Genomic DNA, 19650 nt, shown 5'->3' on the forward strand with positions numbered 1-19650 from the left:
AGCCGGCTGGGGGGGGAGGGGCCTGGCCTGTGGGACGCTCTGATGAAGGGGCGTCTGCCCAGAGCCAGCTGCCCCTCAACACTGACAGACAATCCGGCCTTGGGCTGCTGTGCCCCGGGCCAGGCCCAGAGCCTCTCCAGAGCCCGTTGCAGGCTCAGGTCCTGGGGGCGGGGGTGTCCCCAGCACCCACGTTGGCTGAACTCTGCTCCCATTGACGTCGACGGGCAAACGGGGCCCAGGCCTGGCGCACGGCCCAGGGAGCTCGCTACGCTGCCGCCTGCTTCGAGCGTACGGGCCGCACAGCAACTCCGCTCCCTTCCCCGGTGCCAGCGCCGCCCCCCCCCCCCCGCTAGCCCAACTACCAACGGGCCTCGATTTCCCCCTCCCCATGGATTCGCACCGAGTTCATATAAAACAGCCGTGGGGATCCGTGCATAGTGAGCTTTTCCTTTTATTATTAAACAGTAGGTCAAGAGGTTGCACACACAGACACAGACGGACAGGCTGAAGAATGATACTTTTGTGGCAACAAAGACCGCGGCCAGCGGGTGGGCTGGTCCGTAGCGCAGACACAAATCTCTTCCGAAAATAAAACCAGACAGATCAGCCCACACGTCCTAGCTACTGGTCCCCTTCCCCACTGGCCCCAGCCCTTGTACAACGAAGACGCATTGGCCTGGGGCACCTGGATAGGGAGGGCCGGCCCTGCCCCCCAAGTTGGAATCTAGCCCACTTGGCCAAGCAGCGGACGGAGTGACACCCATCGGGAAACGGGACCCGAGGCCTTCGCCCGGCAGGTGCCCATGTTAACCCAAGTGACTTGGAAACGCAGAGGAACTGAAAGGACAGAATAACGAAAAGGCAGCCCCCCCCCCCGGCCCACCTGCATGTCCACCCCTCGCATGCTCCCATACAAGGCCGAAAATAGAGCTATATACACAATGGGCCCAGCGCTCTGTTCTGCATTCAAAGCCCCGCCCACCATGGGCCGAGCTTACGAGGGGCGGGGCTCCTGTCACGTCCGTTCGCGTCGGAGCAAGTCCATCCTGTGAGTCTCCCGCTGCAGCGAGCGGCCCGTCTGCCCGGCCGTGAATCCAGCCTGCCCAGGTGCCGTCTTCCCCCGGGGCCGTGGTGGTTCCGCAGCAATTCTGGATTCATTGCGAGTGGCCCGTTGCCCCACCCCCCCTTTTCATGTGCCGACAACGATGCCGCGGACACCTGAGAAACGGTCACGTTTCCTCTTTTTAATTAAAAAACAAGTCCCAGCCCATGACAATTTCAAGTATCCCCCAAATAAAAGACAGAATAATTATAAATAATTATAACTTTACAATTTAATAATTGACACATATACTATAGTATTTACAGTATCATAAATGCTTTTTTTGTTACTTTTAGTAAGCAATCCCTGAGAACAGTTACTCTCGTTTTTCGTGACGTATCTTCATGACGGGAGGAGTTCCACGTCTCCGCAGGGTGTGCGCGGCGCTGCGAAGCCCTCGCGCTTGGCGCCGCGTGAGGTTGAGTGTTGCGCTTCTCTTTTGCTTTCTTTTTTTATTCTTTCCTTTTTGCTTGGCACCCTTAGGACCAGCCGGCGAACGCTTCCTTTAGGAAAGAGGTATTCGATTTCCAGGTTAGCTTTTGGCATGACACGGTCACACACACGCAGGAGAGCAGGGTGCTGAGGAAATTGGTCTTCCCGTGCTTGTCTTTTGGTTTGATGTGCCCGAGGAATGCCGGAACCCTCGCAGGACGAGAAACGGCCGAATCCAACAAAAGAACAAAACCCCTTTGTTTTGCCAGTTGCGGTTCCATTCTCCTTCCTTCTGTGGTTAGTGCCCCTGCCGGTGCCGGGGGAACTCACCCAAACCGCTCCCGGACCAGCATCATCAGTTTTTTCTTGCCTTTGTAAATCTGTTTGAGATTGTCTATGAACTGAGCGAACTGGAGGTGGCCGTCCTGGGCCAGGAGGAAGGTCTCCCGGGCTTTGCTGAGGAACTCGATGAACTCGCCGTAGTGCCGGGGGCTGATGTGGGTGAGCCGGGAGTGGGTGGTGTTGATGTAAGCGCTGATGGTGGCGTCCAGCAGCTGGCGCAGCGGGGCCTTGTCGGTGGACATGAGCTTGCCCGAGTTCCTGCGGCCGGGAATGCCGGCCAGGCCCGGCGCCGTCATGGTGCAGCGCCGCAGGATGTCCGACAGCACCGTGGCGCAGTGCACGCTCTTCACCACCAGCGGGATGATGGCCGCCAGCTCGTTCTTGCCCAAGGAGTGGCTCAGCGCGCAGGCCCAGAGGACGTCGTTGATGGCCGGGTGGGTGTCCTGGTTGTAGGCCAGGTTGAGGTGCGTCATGGCCAGGGAGGCTAGTTTGAAGGCCCGCAGGGGGTAGCCCCGGTGCTCCATGTAGCGCGCGATGGTGAAGAGCTGCGAGTAGGTCATGCCGGTGGCGGCGGCGTCGATGACGATCTGGTAGGCCGTCTCGAAGGCGATGTGGTCCTTCTCGCAGAGCGTGAGGGCCGAGAGGGCGCAGTTCTGGGGGTCCTTCATGGCGCACTGCAGCGCCAGCGTGCGGGCACAGCCGGCCAGCTCCTCCCGCTGCGGGTACTCCAGGCTCAGCCGCAGGATGGTGGTGTGGGACATCACCGTGGCCGCCACGATGCTGGTGGCTTCCGTGGGGGTGAAGAGCGTGTACCAGTTCTGCAGGATGCTGAGCAGCGCCCGGACCCCTGCCGGACAGGAACGCACAGTCAGCTCGGGCTGGGGCGCGGCCCGCTCCTAAGTCCTCTGGGGGCTCCGACCAATCCCAGCTCTCCCCACTCGCCCTGGGCCACTCCCCATCCAGAGCCGGGCTGACAGCACTGGCCTGGATCTAGCGCAGCAGGGGGCTATGACCCGCCTGCAGGCTGGACTGGGCTCACCAGGGTTACCCCGGCGGGTGCCGCTGTCTTTACCCTGCGTCTCCGCAGATCGCCCTTCCCAGCCAATGGGAGGTGCAAAAAGTGGTATCTCTGCTCTGCTCCCATTGGCTGGGAATGCTGATCCGTGGCCAATGGGAGCTGTAAGAAGCGGTGTCCCGCTCTGCTCCCATTGGCTGGGAATGCTGATCCGTGGCCAATGGGAGCTGTAAGAAGCGGTGTCCTGCTCTGCTCCCATTGGCTGGGAATGCTGTTCCGTGGCCAATGGGAGCTGTAAGAAGCGGTGTCCCGCTCTGCTCCCATTGGCTGGGAATGCTGATCCGTGGCCAATGGGAGCTGTAAGAAGCGGTGTCCCGCTCTGCTCCCGTTGGCTGGGCACGGTGATCCGCAGCTAACGGAAGGTGCTGGCGCCTGTCCCTTCGGAGAGGCAGGTAAACACGGGGGTGCCCCGCCAGGGCTATCCTGGCCATTGCCTGCCCCGCTCTAGGGGGACGACCCACCCGATGCCAGCGCGCTGCAGACAGGCCCACGTAAAGCGACGCTACGTGGTGCAGTAGCACAGCCGTGTTCCCGTGCGCGGGAACCAGCGCCTGCATCCGCCAGGCCCCCCAGGAGTCCTACGGCTGCCGCCCTCGACCCAGGAGCTGCGCACTGCCAGCTCCGCCCCCTGCTCACTAGCTTTGGGGTCAGGAAAGAATTTCCCCCCAGAGCAGCCTGGCCGGGAGCTTGGGGGGAGGGGCGGTTCCATTCCTAGGCTGAACGAGTCACCTGGGCACATCTCACCTACTCAGGCCCCTGCCACTGCCAGCGGCCTCAGGCTCTGGTGCCCCTGGGCTCTACCTGTGGCGCCGTTTGATCACCCCCCGGCAAGGGGGCAGGTTCTCCAGCCCATGCCAGGTGAGAGGATCCAAGGGCCCCGTCTGGCCCGAAACGCCAGGAAACCTACAGACGTCCCCAGCCAGGTCCCCGTCTTCCACCCGCGAGCTGGAGCAACAAGCCAGGCCGGGGGCGCTCTGCTAATCAGCTGGGCCGCATGGGAATCTCTCCCCTGGCTTTCAGGGGCCACTGCAACTTGCCCCAGGCCAGGGCAGGACAGTGATGGGCAGACCCAGCCCTTCCTGGTGGTACCCACCCACTTCCGTCGCACAGGTGACCAGCCACCGCACCATCTCCCTCCGCCTCCAGTTCAGCGTGGACAGCGTCATCCGCATGACCTAGGAGAGGGACATAGTCAGTCCTCGTGGCCCCGCGGGGCCCTGCACCTGCGCCCCCCCGCCCAGCCCTGCCAGAGGGCGGCAGCCGCGCCGGAACGGCTCAGAGCCCTGCCACGGCCACGGCCAGGCAGCGCTGGCGTGGCGCCGAACCCAAGAGCTGCTACGTGAGCCGTTGGCCAAGCTCGCCCCACTGGGATACTGGATCGTAGCCGTCACCCAGCGGGGACGTGGGGCCAGGCTCCGTGAGCCGTTCCCCACCCAAGGCAGGCGGGGACGTGGGGCCAGGCCTCACCCAAGGGCTCAGGGAGCTCAGGCTGGGATGGGAGCAGCAGAGGGAGCCCGGCCCAGGGGAAAGGTAGCCCAGGAAGGGGCAGGGCAAGCGGAGAAGCCTCCAAAGGGCTGTAGAACAGGGCTCGTCGGGAGGCCTCAGCCGGACTCCTGCTGCCCTGGAAGGGGCTCCGTGTGCGACGTGGCCGGAGGGCTCAGCCCGGCCTCCCGCACTGCCCAGCAGGCGGAAAGCTGAGACCACCCACCCCCAGGAGGGAAACTGAGGCAAGGAGCCTGCAAAGCCACACTCGGCCAGCAGGGGACACTGCCTGTCCAGGCAAGCCCCCTGCCCGGCCCCTACCTGCAGCCCCAGCTCCAGCGCCACGTTGAGGAGGGTGGTGTCGGGGTTGCTGTCGGCGGGGGTGGCGATCTTAAAGGCGTCCTGGGCCAGCTTGAAGATCAGGGACGAGGAGTGGATGTTCTTCTGGATGGCCTCCAGGACGGTGCGCAGCCGCAGCATGTCCCCTGCACGCACAGGGGGACGCAGAGGTGAGCCCCACACGCCCCAATGCCCAGGGTGGGGACCCGGGCCTGGCCGGGCCCTGCTGAGCTCAGCCAGCTCCCGGGCTCGGCAGGGGCCCCTGGAGAGCGAATGTAAAGCCAGCGCTTCCCCCGGCCCCGCACTCTCCCTGAGGGGCACCGAGAGGAGTGCTGGGGGTGCGATGGGCTGGCCGGGAGCGCTGCCCAGCCCGGCTCGGACTGCGGCCCTGTCCTTGAGTGTGCAGGCCCCACCAGTGCTGGCCTCAGCTGCCCCCCAGCTCCCAGCCCCTCCAGCGGCCCCGGGGGGGATGCACAGACTGACTGTTACTGCTAAGGGCTTGGCGGTAGAAGTCTCAGGCCCAGCAGGTAGAGCCTGGAGTCTGTCCCAGCGCCTGTCCCAGCGCCTGCCTCCCGGGGGAATCGCTTGCTCCACTCCGGCTACTTGCCTGGGGCCCAGGAGCAGGGTTCTAACTGGGCGGATCCGGCGTCCGCACTGCAGCCTGCCCTCCGCGAGCTACCGACACCGGCTACCCCGCCAGGCCCAGACCCGCACAGCCCGGCCCGCCAGCTACGCCGTCTCTCCCCTCCCAGCCCTCGGCACGGCCAGCCGGGAGGCGCTGGCACGGCACGGCAGCATTGGCACGGCACGGCCAGCCGGGAGGCGTTGGCACGGCACGGCGGCGTTGGCACAGCCTCCTCGGTTTGCCCCGGAGAGCACGGCGGCCTCCCCTCACCAAGACCGCCACTCAAGGGGCATGACGCACAACACGCCACGGGGGGCCTCGGGGCCCGCTCCCCTCACACGCTCCTCCGGGCCCCCGCCCAGGACGTTCAGCCAACACCCTGCGCGCTGACATGCGGAGAGTTTTCCTTTTGCTGCTCTTGCAGCTCCTGCCGCGTTCCCGGCCCCGGTTCCATCCCCACCACGCCTGAGGCTCCTTCCACGGCTCTGGATCAGAGAGGGCCCGAGGCCGCCAAGCCGGACTTCTACCTACGGAGTAAGGCCCCTGCGGCCACTTCTCCCGGCCAGTCCCGCTCAGCCCGACCCAGCGTACGCTTCGCGCAGCGTTGGCCTTTGCAAGCAGGGCCGGTTGCTCCCGAGGGGACCACATCTTAGCTGCTCTAGGAGGGAACAAGCCAACACCTGCCTCAGCGCGTCGCCCTCTGGCTCTGGCTACCTCGCGGCTCTGTCCGCGCTCTGACCAGCAGCCATGAAACCAGAACGTTTCCACCGCAGGGTCTGCCCTGGCCAACGGCCTCCCGCTTGTCCCCAAGCCCGGACGTGCCGCACAACGGACACTGAGCGTTCCACGCGGGTCGCTCTAGATGCGCTGAAACCTCCCGGCTCCTGGTGGGAGCTGCCTGGGTCACGCCTGGTTCAACGTGATACGGGAGGCGCGCCAGAGGGAAGGGGCCGCACCTCAGCTAGCACAGTGGGGAGGGTCTGGCGTGGCCGGGTGTGAGGAGACCAGCCCGATGCAGACTCAGGCAAAGAGCCAGAGAGCCAAGCAGCAGCTGTGAGCACCACGGGGCTGTGGGAAAAGCTGGAGCGAAGGTTTTCGGGCTCTGGCGTGGGCCAAGCGAGGGCTGGCAGGCGACTCACAAAACAAAGCACGATTTAAAAATTAATTGCGCTGTTAAACAAGAAGAATACAGCCCCCCCCACTCCAACTCAGCCCTCACCACTCCTGCACAGCTAGCCCCCTGCTTGAACCCAGCTCCCTGCCCTCCCCCAGAACCAGGCACCCCCAACCCAATGCCCCACCCCTCTCCCAGAGCCAGGCCCCCCCAGCCCTCCTGCCCCAACCCAATGTCCCACCCCTCCACAGAACTGGGCACATAACCTAGCACAGTGGTCCCCAATCTTTTGGGGCTGCCGGGCACCCGGGGCGCAGGAATGACTCAGGCCAGCCCTGGTCACTAGGGGGCGCACAGAAATGCCCCAGCGGGCACCACGGCACCACGTTGGGGACCTCTAGCCTAGCAGGTCAGAGGGTAACATGGTGACTCCATGGGAGGAGCCAACCCCACCCCCCGCACACACTGGACCTGCCCTGGGTCTCGCCGGAGCTGCTGCGGCCGTGAACGGTCCGGGTGTGCGGCTCCGAACGCTCCACTTGACAGGCCCGTGTCATAGAATCCTAGGACTGGAAGGGACCTCGAGAGGTCATCGAGTCCAGCCCCCCGCCCTCAAGGCAGGACCAAGCTCCGTCTACACCATCCCTGACAGATGTCTATCTAACCTGTTCTTAAATATCTCCAGAGAGGGAGATTCCACCACCTCCCTGGGCAATTTATTCCAATTTTTGACCACCCTGACAGGTAGGAATTTTTTCCTAATGTCCAATCTAAACCTCCCCTGCTGCACTTTAAGCCCATTACTCCTTGTCCTGTCCTCAGTAACCAAGAGGAACAAATTTTCTCCTTCCTCCTGGTGACACCCTTTTAGATATTTGAAAACCGCTATCATGTCCCCCCTTAATCTTCTTTTTTCCAAACTAAACAAGCCCAGTTCACGAAGCCTGGCTTCATAGGTCATGTTCTCTAGACCTTTAATCATTCTTGTCGCTCTTCTCTGGACCCTTTCCAATTTCTCCACATCTTTCTTGAAATGTGGCGCCCAGAACTGGACACAGTACTCCAGCTGAGGCCTAACTAGTGCAGAGTAGAGCGGCAGAATGACTTCACGAGTTTTGCTTACAACACACCTGTTGATACAACCTAGAATCATATTTGTTTTTTTTGCAACAGCATCACACTGTTGACTCATATTCAACTTGTGGTCCACTATGACCCCCAGATCCCTTTCCGCCATGCTCCTTCCTAGACAGTCGCTTCCCATCTTGTATGTATGGAACTGATTGTTCCTTCCTAAGTGGAGCACTTTGCATTTCTCTTTATTAAACCTCATCCTGTTTACCTCTGACCATTTCTCTAACTTGCTAAGGTCATTTTGAATTATGTCCCTATCCTCCAAAGAAGTCGCAACCCCACCCAGTTTGGTATCATCTGCAAACTTAATAAGTGTACTCTCTATCCCAATATCTACATCATTGATGAAGATATTGAACAGTACGGGTCCCAAAACAGACCCTTGAGGAACTCCACTTGTTATCCCTTTCCAGCAGGATTTAGAACCGTTAACAACAACTCTCTGACTACGGTTATCCAGCCAATTATGCACCCACCTTATCGTGGCCCTATCTAAGTTATATTTGCCTAGTTTATCAATAAGAATATCATGCGAGACCGTATCAAATGCCTTACTAAAGTCTAGGTATATGACATCCACCGCTTCTCCCTTATCCACAAGGCTTGTTATCCTATCAAAGAAAGCTATCAGATTAGTTTGGCATGACTTGTTCTTCACAAACCCGCCCCTCGCCGCCCGCCTCCGCAGGGCAACATCCTGGACAGTTTTTGCCATTTCAAAACACTGGCTGGCCGGAGATGTAACGAGTGAAAACGAGGACACGTCCGGGAAAACCAGCCGTATGTAGCCCTAGATTAATGCGTGTCCGTGTTTTTAACGGGTGAATTCTCCCCTGTGTTAATCGCAGGCGTTAACGCACGTTAATTGACAGCCTCGCTAAAACGGCCTGGGGCAGCAAGCTAAGAGACTGGTCTGCTTGTTCCCGGGGCCTCTGGCGTTCGCAGAAGCAGGACCGTGCGCTCCTTGTTGCAGCAAAGAAAGTACCAGCCGCCCACGTCGCGTTCTACCCCTCTGCTGAAACAGGCCCCGTTGCTCGGCTCAAAAAGCTGCCCCCTTCTTTTGTGCCCTGAGCCCCCTCCAAGTGTGTGGGCTACGGACAGCCTCAGAATTCGACAAGGGGATTACACAGGGGACGTTTCACTGCCAAACTGGCCATCGCTTGCGACAATGACACGCCAGGAGGAACCTGCATGGCCTGCAGATACCTTAGCCTCGGGCGAGTTTCTAGGGCTGGCAGTTAAAGAAACGTCTCGTCAGCCGCGGCGTCTCGGAGATGCAATAAAGAAGCGCCGAGGAAAAGGGACTAAAAGGTGCAGAGCAGAACTGGATTTGAAAACGAAAAGGAACGTCAGTGACTACAAATATCTCCTGCCGCCGCCGCAGGCACCGGTCACGGGGACTCAGCCACGTCTCCTCGTACCGCCAGACGGAAAAACGGAAGGACGCGTGTCGGAAGGACCCCAGCGGGACCTGATCTCACGCAGACCCGCTCCGGAGTATGAGCATTTGGAGGGAAAAGGGGAGAGCAGGAATAAAAAGCAAAAATCCAACTCACTCTGCCTTTCCATCCTCGGGGAGGGTTTATTACCCGGCCCAGCTGAAGGAGAACAGGACAATATATACATAAAATTGCTGGTTTATGGAGACCAGCTTCCTACGAGCGCACAGCGAGGGGGAGAAACGCGGAGCCCTTGGAATGGAAAACCGGGAACACGCACAAAGGGGGTGGGAAAACCAACAGCTGCAGAGACAAGACCTCGGCCATGCTTTCGGCAGGCCGGGGAAGGAAGGAGAGAGCGCGTGTTCCCCACGACGGCGCAAGGGGCTGGAATTTTACGGCATCGCAAGTAACACTGTCACTGATACACACGCTGGGCGCCTGTCGATTGTCTTTGGTTTCAAGCCCTCTAAGCACATCACTGCCCTTCGCCCGTCTCCCTGTCCAGCCTCGCCTGGGGGGTGCTCTGGTTTCTGGTCCAACGAAAACCAAATCGATACAAAGTAAAAACGCCATTTGCCTTCCAGCCTCCATCAGCGTCCGACGGCAGGAAGGGCCGGGGCTCCGCCGCCGCGTTACCAGCCTGCGGTCGCCGCGCCAGGGCGGCTGCACACTCCACCCGGCAGTGGCTTAGGTACAGAGCCGACCTTCCGGAAAACCACACGCTGCCGGTGGAACAGAAACCTTCCACCTTCCCCAGCCTCACTGAGCAAACCCGCCCCGGTGCTCCCAGTCTGCCTGCCAGGAAGCAACGCAAAGAGAAGAACCGAGGCCAGAGATACGGACGCTCCACCCTCACCTCCTCGCCCCGCCCCCTTCGCTCCCAGGGTGGGCATCGGAGAGTCCTGAGGGGCTTGCTTCATATCTACTGCCCCCTGGGCTTCACACCGCAGGCCCCGACCCCCAATGGACAGGACACGCAGGCCGCGGCCATCAGAGCCCTTCCACCAGTGGGGGGAGACACCCGCCCTCGTGCGCTCACCGGGCCAAGGGACTCGATTCCAGGGCCACCAGATCAACACGGATCTTTGGATCCATGTCAGGGGACACCGGGCCCCGGGAGACACTGACCTCGTCTGCCCCGCACTGAGCACCACCGACCCCCAGCCGCCACCGGCCGGGCACTGCGAGGCTGGCGGCAAATCCAGCCCACGCTCCCGCCGGCTGCTGGAATGGAAACGGCCTGACGGGAGAAGCATTTGGGCACGTGGCCCCAGGCAGTGCAGGGTTCCTTAGAGCTCCTTTTCCGGCAGCCCATCTCCCTCCCCGGCCTGCGGGCCTGGGCCTGGCGGGAGCCATGGGTGGCGCGAGGGGTCACCCCCCTTCTCCCTCCCTCCCGCACCGAGAGCTAACCTGGGGTTCTCGCCCAGCACTGCCTCCGCGGGCCCCAAGCAGCTCCCAGCCCCGCGAGAGCCGGCTCCGGAACCGCGGGGAGCCCCCCGCACGCTGAGACCCCCTCCCCGCCCCCCAGCAGCTTCCTCTACAAGGTCGCAGCCGAGGGGCCCGGCTCCGCTACCCCCGGGCCCCGCACCAACCTTTGGCGGCGGTCAGCATGGTGGAGGCCAGTTCGCACTGCTGCGACTCCAGGTGGCCCAGCGTGAACCAGCGCGGGTACCTGCTGGGCACGACCGAGACGAGGTGGGGCGGGTGCGTCACGTCCCCCGCGGGCGCCGTCGTCTCCAGCACGGGCAGCCTAGGAGAGACGGGCGGTGTTGGTGGCAGGGCTCCCAGCTCCCCCGGCGAGGAGGGCTGGTCGCTGGGGCCGGGCGAGCGCTCTGAACGCACCCAGCTGCAGCCCCTGCGCGTGCCCAGCCACCGGCGGCACCCCCGGGCGCAGGGCCCCGGCTCAAAGGGACGGGAAAGGGCGCTGCCGCGGGGCTGATGCAAACGCTCGCTCGGGCGCAGCCGGGCGTTCGGGCAACGCGCCTGGTGCCTCTGGCACCCCTGGCTGGGCCGGACGCGGCAGCACGTTTCTCAAAGGCCCCGCAGTGGGCTTGGGCCACCCGCTCCCGGGCTAACGGTCCAAAGTCTCATCCATCCCAGGGGACGGGAGCCGACGGACCCCCAGTCCCCGGAGCTCCCCCCACGGGGCGTTACTGCTGGGGAGGCCGAACAGGGGAAGCGGCTGCCGGGGCTGGGCACAGCGCTGCGGCCGCTGGAGCTTGCAGGGCACCGGCCCGTGGCCAAGCGTCAGTGACTCTGTCTCCAGCCGGTCCCTCGGAAGGGGAGGCGACCGAGCCGGCTGCAGCCCAGCCCCTGCTCCCAGACCAGGCTCTTCCCGTTCCTGCCCCTCCCCTCGATCACCCTTGGCTCTCCGGGGGAGCAGCCCGCCCAGGGGAGGCGGCAAGGCAGGGCTGGGGTGGGGCCTGCCCGGCTCTGTCCTGGGCCTTTCGCTCTGCTCCGGCTCCTGGTCTGCAGGACGGAGACGGGGGCAGCCGGCGCCCGGTCCCCTCCCAGCGCCCTGCCCAGCTCCACGGAAGGGCCGGTTAACCCCGGAGGGACGCGCCTGCTGCAGCCGAGGGGCAGGACCTCGCCGCTGCCCCCGGCGCCCGCTCCACGCGCCGCCGAGGGCACAAACGCCACCCACCTCATGGCCCGGAGCGCCAGCTTGTAGGCCAGGTCGGCGTCGTGGGGCAGCAGGGCGGAGAACAGGTACTTGGCGAAGGTGTGCATGGGCACGCTCTCCCGGTGGATCACCTCTCCCAGGCCGCTGAAGGGGCCGCCTGCAGGACAGCAAACCGCCCGCCTCAGCCGACGCCGGGCAGCCAGCAGCCACGCCGGGACCGGAGCCGGTTACGGAGCCCACGGCTCGGCCCCGATCCCGGCCGGGGCTACCAACACCCCAAGCCCTGGCTGCTGTGCTAGCCCGGGGGCACGGCGACGCCCTCGGCCCGGGAGCAGGGAGGGGACACGGGCACCCGGAGTGGTGCAGCTCCAGGCTTCAGGACCCTGCTACCGCTGCCTTCACACTGGTGCCCTTTCCCGGCCCCAGCCCCGCACGCGTCTGCTGGGGAGCGTGACCCCACACCGGGGTGGGGACCTAAGGCCCGGGGGCTGCACCTGGCCCTGGCCTGCACCCAGCCCCCGAAGCCCAGGGGTCCCCCCCATCCCTCCACGGGGCTGGAACACACAAATCTACGGGGCTGGGCCCCAGGCTCCGGCGTGCGAGGGAACGAGGGGGCGTCCGTCTGCTCCTCCCACGTCAAGGGGGGTTTGGTTTCACTCTGTGCTTTGCCCCCGTCCTACGCTGCCACCCGGGACGTGCCACGGGTCCCCGGGGCTCCCTGGTGAGGGGAACGTGTCTTCTGCCCGCCCCCTGCCGCCCGGCCTCACCTTCCAGCAGCAGCAGACACTGCTTGCGGAGGGTCTGCACCAGCACCGCGTCCAGCTCCAGCTCCTGCAGCCGGGCCAGGATCTGCTCTTCGTTGCGGCAGACTTTGTCCTGCGCGTACAGTCCCTCGGGCATCACCCGCTGCTGGCCCATCCCCAGCAGAGCCACCTCCAGGGCCAGCGCCAGGTAGGACTCGCCGCTCTCCTGGCAGCCGGGCGCCACGGGCACATGCTGGTACGCCGGGGCTTTGGCCTCGCCGGCGTCTGCAGGGGGAGGCCGCCGGGGCGAGAGGTTAGAACGACCGGGAAGGGAGGGGGTGGAGATGCCAACCCAGCGTGGAGCCCCGTCGCCCTTCCCCGCCCCCCACAGCGGCAGCCGGAACTGCGGTGACCCCCTTGCCAGCGCCGGGCCACGCATGGAGCGAGCCTGACCAAGAGCCAGCGCCGGGCCGGGCCAGGGGCCTCCTCCCTGCTTTCCCCAGCCGTGGGGAAACACGGCCCACGTGCCGCGCGGCGGGCGAGAACGACCGGGTGTCCTGGGACGACTCAGAACTCTGGCAGGGGCCGTTCCGCAGCTCTCTGGGGGGCCAGCTAACCCCACGACACTGCAAGGGCCATATCCCCCCCTTGGGGCGTGACAGGGTCCCAGGTGTGCTCATCGGGCCTGGCCTCCTGTATGGCCCAGGCCCCAAATCACGCCCAGGCAGAGCTCTGAGAGAACCAGCCAGTCTTGCCTGACAAATGGGCAGGGATGGAGAATCGACCACAGCTCCCGGGGCACCGGTCCAGGGGTTAACCACTCTCTCTGCTAAATGCGGACGCCTTATTCCTGGGGGGATTTGCCTCCTTTCAGCTCCCAGCCACCGGCTCCTGCTTGCCTGGCAGGATCCCCACGCGGCCCCTGGCGGGCTGCGATCAGAGGGCCCCCGATCCTGCAGACAGGCGCTCTTGGCCAACCAAGTTTGCAGCCAAGCAAAAGGCGTCACAGACCGTGACATCTGGGGTCCTCCCAGGAATCTGGCCTCCTGTGCACGTCTACCCTGTCCTCCCCCGATTTCGTGGGGCGGGGGGAGGGGAGGAGAGAGGGAGGGGCGGCCTTTCTCCAAGTGGGGTCCTGACCCCAAAGGAAGCTGCAGAGGGATCACAAGCTTATTTCAGGAGGGTCAGGGCCCTGCCACCTTCCGCGCTGCCTTCAGAGCCGGGCAGCTGGAGAGCAGCGGGCGGGATGTGGGCGGGTGCCCAGCGGTGACGGCCGCGCCCTGCCCGCAGCCGTGCAGAGGAAAGGGAGTCGCCCTCACTGCTGCGCTGCTGCCTTCAGCGCTGGGTGGCTGCTGCGTGAGGGCCCAGCTCTGCAGGCAGCAGCGCACAAGTGAGGGTGTCAGTACCCCCCAGGCCACCTGCCCTTCCGTGCTGCTGCCGGCCGTGGCTCTGCTTTCAGAGCCGGCTCCCGCCAGCAGCGCTGCTCTCCAGCTGCCCAGCTCTGACGGCAGAAGTAAAGGTAACAGTATCACCCCCCCCCCCAATAACTGTGCGACTCCTTGGGGCAGGACCCCCACAGCGACGCCACCGTGACAATTCCCATTGACATCACTGACCTCGGGACATTTACTCTTTTTCTAATCCTAGGGCCCTGAATTGACCAGAATGGGCCATGACTCGGGCAGGGCGCTAAGGAGACACCCTGGGCTCTTCCTCTGCAAGCGGCGCGAGAGCAGAGCAGGGAGCGAGCAAGGCTGAGCGGCGGGGGGGGGGGCACAGGGGAGCCGCGGCCTCTGTCTTGGATTCGGCGGCTGACAGGCCAGAGCCCTTGACGTTTAACTCGCTGCCCTGGACGGGAGAGACTCGGATACCTGAAATTTCAAGGCAATTCTCCTCTTCTAATCGACAAGCCTCCGTCAAGGTGAGGAACAAGCAGCCAACGGGGTTGAGCGGGTGCCCGACCCAGCCCTCCAGGTTCGTGATGGTGGTGGCTCCTCTCTGCAGTAACTCTGGGGAGGGGGCGGGAGAGAAGCAGAGTTCGGACACGGCACACGGAGGGGTTTCAAGGCAAGCCGAGCGCCCGATGCTTTCCACCTGTGACAGGTGCTGCCGAGGCAGCCGATCGCCGACCTCGGTCCGTGTTCTCCGAGTGGCCCGCTCAGGGTGGACGGGCACGTGAGAAACGGTGCGGCTTAGGGAGGCAGCAAGCGGGTCCCTGGTATCAGGCTGAGCGACACTCCAGCGGAGGCCCCCAAACGGGGCAGTTCAAAGAGCTGGGGCTCGCTTGCTTTTACACAAACCCCGGGGGTGGTGTGAGCAGCGACCCGCAGTTACTAGTGGTGCCGAAGCCTCACGCCGGCACCCGGGAAAGCAGAATCGCTGTTCTCCCATTGGGGCAGCCTGCGACACCAGCAGGAATGTCGCTGGGAGGCACCGGGCTGGCCCCAAACGCTTTCCGGCTTTCACACCCTCGCGGACCAGCCGTTGTGGGTTCAAGGCCCGGCCACGGCAAGCCAAACTATCCAGCATCGAAAGCTTCTGAGCATTTTTCAGCACCAGTGTCAAATGCTGCTCGACTCAGACAGACGCACCGGACTAGCGCGCTCGGGCGCCGGGGCTAGCGCTCTCCGGTGCCGGGGCTAGCGCTCTCCGGTGCCCTGGCAGGCATCCATCGCCCCGCAGCGCCCACCAGAACCCGCTGCAGTTTGCTCCCCGTACCCTGGCCAAGCCAAGGGGCCTCTGCCTGGGAGCAGCCCCTACCTTTCTTCTGGTGTTTGTAAATTTCCAGCTGCCTCTGCTGCTGCAGTCTCAGCGTGTTGATGATGGCCACGGTGAGGCGGAGTGCTTCTTTGGGGTACCCGTGGGAGCGCAGGGCATCGACCCGCGCACACGCAGTGGGGACGTGTTCTGCAAAACAAGGTTGCGCGCGGCGTCAGCTTTCTCCCTTCAAGAGCACTGGCCTGCTAACCCCAGGGTTGTGAGTTCAGTCCTTGCAGGGGCCATGTAGGGATCTGGGGCAAATCTGTCAGGGGTGGAACTGGGTACTGCCCGGAGGGCGGGGGCCTGGACTCGATGACTCTCGAGGTCCCTGCCAGTGCTAGGAGATAGGTAAGTCCAGCCCGTTCTCTGCCGTGTTAGTGTCCTCGGCCGATCGACCAGGGTTGCTTGCCAAGAGTATTCACAGAGTTCCTGCCGCATTCTAGGACCAGCGGCTATAAAGAACCATGCCCTGCCCTGGACGGTACCCCAGGAAACGAGGCTTTGCTTTGTCTAACCCGGGAGGCGTTTCTAACATCTCCGGGCCGAGCCTCTGTGAAGAGTTAGCACCATGTTTACCCACCCAGGGCTGCACTTTTCACCCTTCCTGGGTGCAGCCCGCTCAGCTGAGAGCTCTTCTCTCCTACACTTGCTCAACTTTCCTCGCGTCTGCCCCCGAACAGGGTTCAACCCGGGGTTCTGACCGGCCTCGCTGGAGCCGGAGGCTGTGACTGTGCCTCTCCTCTTCCCCGGGGGTTCAGCATTAGGATCAGTTGCATGAAGAACAGAGTCACGGCTGCTTAGAAATTCCTCTGTTCCCGCTGCTTATTCCCCCCTCATGCGCCTGCGGAGAGGGCTAGGACTCTGGGCGAGAAAGCAGCAGCAGCAGCAGCAGCGGCTGACAGGACAGACTATGGAAAGCAGCCGCCAGCTCGTCCTCCTGCAAATGTCCCCAGCAAGCAAATAAATGGGGAGTAAAGAAAAATCTAAAATTGCGGCAGCAGCAGGATCGTCTCTTTCTGTGCAGCACGGGAGGGTCTTTGCTCAAGAGTTCTGCTCTAAGTCCCAATCGGGTACGTTACACGGAACGCCCTCCCCCCGCCTCCTCGTGCAGAAAAGGCGTGAAACACAGACGGGTTTGCAGAAGAATCTCTCACTGGCTCCCTCTAGTGTTGATTTGCTAAATGGGGGAACTATTTGCCTTCCCCCTGAACTCGGTAGCACTTTCTAGACGAACAAAACATGGAGATGGGATCATGAGCTTTCGTGGGCACAGCCCACTTCTTCAGACGCCGGGAATCCAGACCAAGAATAAACAAACTTATTTCTTCTTCTTTATTTATTTATCTTATGTATCGTATTCATTCTTGGATCTGGACTTTTAACACTCCGGTCACGGAGAAGTGGGCTGTACCCACGAAAGCTCATGATCCCATCGACATGGTTTGGTAGTTTTTAAGGTGCTACCAGACAGGGGCGGTTGAGTTTTGCGGGGCCCAGGGCAGCACAATTTTGCGGGGCCCCCCTTTGGAGAGAAAATAGAAAAAAGACGTCAAATGCGCAAATTGAAGGTTATTTTTCATATTAAATGTGAATTGGGTAAATTTGATAGAGACTGAATTTAGTTGGACCATTTTTATTGTAATTCTATTGTAATTCATTCTTAAACACAATTCTGCATTAATAATTAAACATTGTAATTTGTATTCGCTCTACTAGAGCTGTCTAGCTGCTCTGGCAGCACATTCTGCAATGATGCCAGCAAAGTCCATTTCTTCACACAGGTCGTTTTCAATGGATAGAATCGAAAGCCCTACGAAATGCTCCTGGCTCACAGTCCATTCTCTTCGGCTGCCCATGGCTGGTATTTGCCAGGCAGCGTTGGGTGTTCGGCAGCCAGGCAGCATTGGGACTTGCGGGGGCCAGGTGGAGTGTGGGTGCTGAGGCTGTGGGGGGGGGGGGAGCACGGGGCGTGTGGGTGTTGAGGCTTGGGGGGACAGACAGCGTTGGGTGTTGGGGGGAGGCAGCATGTGGCTGTTGGACTTGGGGGCCAGGCAGTATTAGGTGTTGGGATTTGGGGGGGCAGGCAGCGTGTGGGTGCTGGGATTTGGGGGGCAGGCAGTGTGTGGTTACTCGGGTTGGGGGGCAGGCAGGGTGTGGCTACGTGGAGGATGGCGCACAGATGGGCCATACGGAGGATCAGCAGGCAGGGGTGTCTGACTCAGACAGGCCAAAATGACCATTTCTGCCTCTCGAACAGCTCCTGGCTGGACAGGGGCAGCTGGCAACTCCCCCTGCTCCCAGGGACGTGTGTGTGTGTGGGGGGGGGGGGAGCGCTGTCTGTGGAGCTGGATCGTGCTGCGCCCATGAGTGGGGGGAGATGGGGACTGGCGGGAGGAGACGGGGTCTCCCTGGCGGGCGGGTCGTTCTACCCCCGGGCGCGGCGGGAAAGGGGTCTGGGCTCCCCCGGGGGGGAGACTGCGCCACCCCCAGCCTCTCTCTGGGCGGGGCAGGAGGGGGGAGCAGCGGGAAACCCCGGCGCCACGGCCAGGCATCGCCCTTCGCCTCCATGGCAACAAGTCGCTGCCGCGCACGTGCCACTGGCTAATGGAGACGCTTGTGGGCTCGCAGCGAAAGGCGGAGGCGGCTCCAGCAGGTCAGGGCAGCAGCGGCAGATACACGGCAGGGCGAGCGGGGCTGGCGGGGGCCTATAGAAGCGCGGGGCCCGGGGCAGCCGCCCCGCTCGCCCTGCCCTATATCCGCCGCTGCTGCCAGACTATTTGTCATTTAAGGTTTTCTAGTTCCAGACTAACTCGGCTCCCCTCTGAAGCTCACTGAACTCTGCCATTCAATGCTGCTGCCACGTCAGCTGTTTGCCGTGGCCTCGTGAAACCCTCCAGGAAGAGGCTGCGAGGGAATAAAACGGAAAATCAAAGCAACGACATGAAAAAGAATCGGGACAAGTATGGGCTTCGTGAAGTCCTGTTACAAGACTGGAGTGAAGCAGGAGGCACCTATTTTCAAAGCTTTGACAGATGCGATCGAGAAACTGGCCTCCTTCATGCAGCAGGGCCACCTAGCTCAGAGCAGACCCTGCAGCGAGCTGGTTATGGAGAAAACACCCCACAGTGACGCGTCCTCGAACTCTGGCCGGTTGCGCCTAGTTTATGCTCCAAAGTCTAACAGTCTATAGAGCCTTGTTACCTAACGGGGGACGTACGTATTGATTCGTTATGGAGCGCTTGGTAACCTTGTGGCAGCGAGTTCCACAGGTTAACGGTGTGGCTTGTCTTGAAATGTTTTCACTTTTGTCTTGGGCCTGTTTCACTAAATGATTTCACTTCCTTGCTCTTGTGCTATGGGGCAGGGCAAACAGGAAGCCCGACTGACCTTCTCTATCCCAGCCACTGCCTTCCCCTCCCTTACTTATTTCTGCACTACCCAGTCCTGGGTTTTGCAGTTTCTCGGCTCACAAAAGTCTTTCTGGGGTTCTGATCATTTCTGTCACCCAGCCCCCATGTCTGTGCTCAGTTTTGAGATCGACAGACCAGAACGGGGCGTAATAGTCCCGGTGACGACCTGCTGTAGGTCACAAGCGAGGCCGGGTCACCAGGAACGGGCTGTACACGCTCCATCGCCTGTGGGCTAGCCCTGCTGGGGGTGCCCGCTGGTCTCTTGGCGCAGAAGGGAGCGGGCTGAGGAACCGGCTCTCCCTAGCCGAGCCACAGCTGGACTCTCGTTGCTGTGGATCACAGAGCCCCGCGGGCCTGCGAGGGAGAACAGCAACTGGAACCTGAAGCAGCGGGGATAGGGCTGGGGATGGGGCAGGCTTTGTACAGGGGAGCCGGCTCACCCCATGCAGCTCTGCCCTGGAGGCCAGGCTGGGCCCGGGCCCTCCCCCTGCTCCTGAGGCCAAGGGGCGGCTGGACACAAAGGGGCTGGGCTGCAGGTGGAAGGTGGGAGGAATGTCGGGAAACTCAACGGGGGGAGGGACTCAGGTCAGGCAGGCACAGGGAGCTCCTCGCGCTTATCCCACATGGGCCGGGCCGGCCCCCGCCAGAGCCATGGGAGTGCCAGGCCCCCCGGCGTGGGCAGGGTTTCGCCCGGGGCCTTGGCCGTCCAAGCGGAGGCGGGAGCCGGCTGGCAGCCAGTCCTGCGCTGCGCTGGGATGCTGAGGCAAACGGCGCTCGGGCCGGGACGGGGGCGGCTCCTCGCCCCCCACGCCGGGGCAGGCAGGGCCTGCCTCTCTCCGGGAGCCCGGCACGGGGCAGTGACCCTCCCAGACCGGCTTCCCCTGCAGCCGCCTTCGGGGAGTGGCGGGAACTTTGTCCCCTCCCCGGGGGCGTCGAGGCGCCTCAGAAGGCAGGTCCAGGGGCCCAGCGGCCAGGGGACGGGCACGGCTGAGAGCACGGCAGGAACTCCAGCTAGACCCAGCGCGCG

The 19650-nt window shown here is 62.7% G+C and overlaps 1 protein-coding gene across 1 annotated transcript in view; it reads right to left on the reverse strand.

Moving 5' to 3' along the window:
* Positions 1-433: 433 nt before the first annotated feature.
* Positions 434-19650, reverse strand: part of ZSWIM5 (zinc finger SWIM-type containing 5) — a 162080-nt gene continuing 142863 nt past the window's right edge. Inside the window, exons 7-14 of the mRNA XM_075935847.1 lie at positions 15214-15360; positions 14325-14462; positions 12478-12738; positions 11732-11867; positions 10680-10837; positions 4755-4918; positions 4045-4126; positions 434-2723 (exon numbers count right to left, since the gene is read on the reverse strand). Coding sequence (XP_075791962.1) covers positions 1861-2723; positions 4045-4126; positions 4755-4918; positions 10680-10837; positions 11732-11867; positions 12478-12738; positions 14325-14462; positions 15214-15360 — 1949 coding nt within the window. The 3' untranslated portion in view covers positions 434-1860. The remainder of the gene's footprint in view (positions 2724-4044; positions 4127-4754; positions 4919-10679; positions 10838-11731; positions 11868-12477; positions 12739-14324; positions 14463-15213; positions 15361-19650) is intronic.

Source organism: Pelodiscus sinensis, chromosome 9, assembly GCF_049634645.1.
Source record: "Pelodiscus sinensis isolate JC-2024 chromosome 9, ASM4963464v1, whole genome shotgun sequence".
Taxonomy (NCBI): Eukaryota; Metazoa; Chordata; order Testudines; family Trionychidae; genus Pelodiscus; species Pelodiscus sinensis.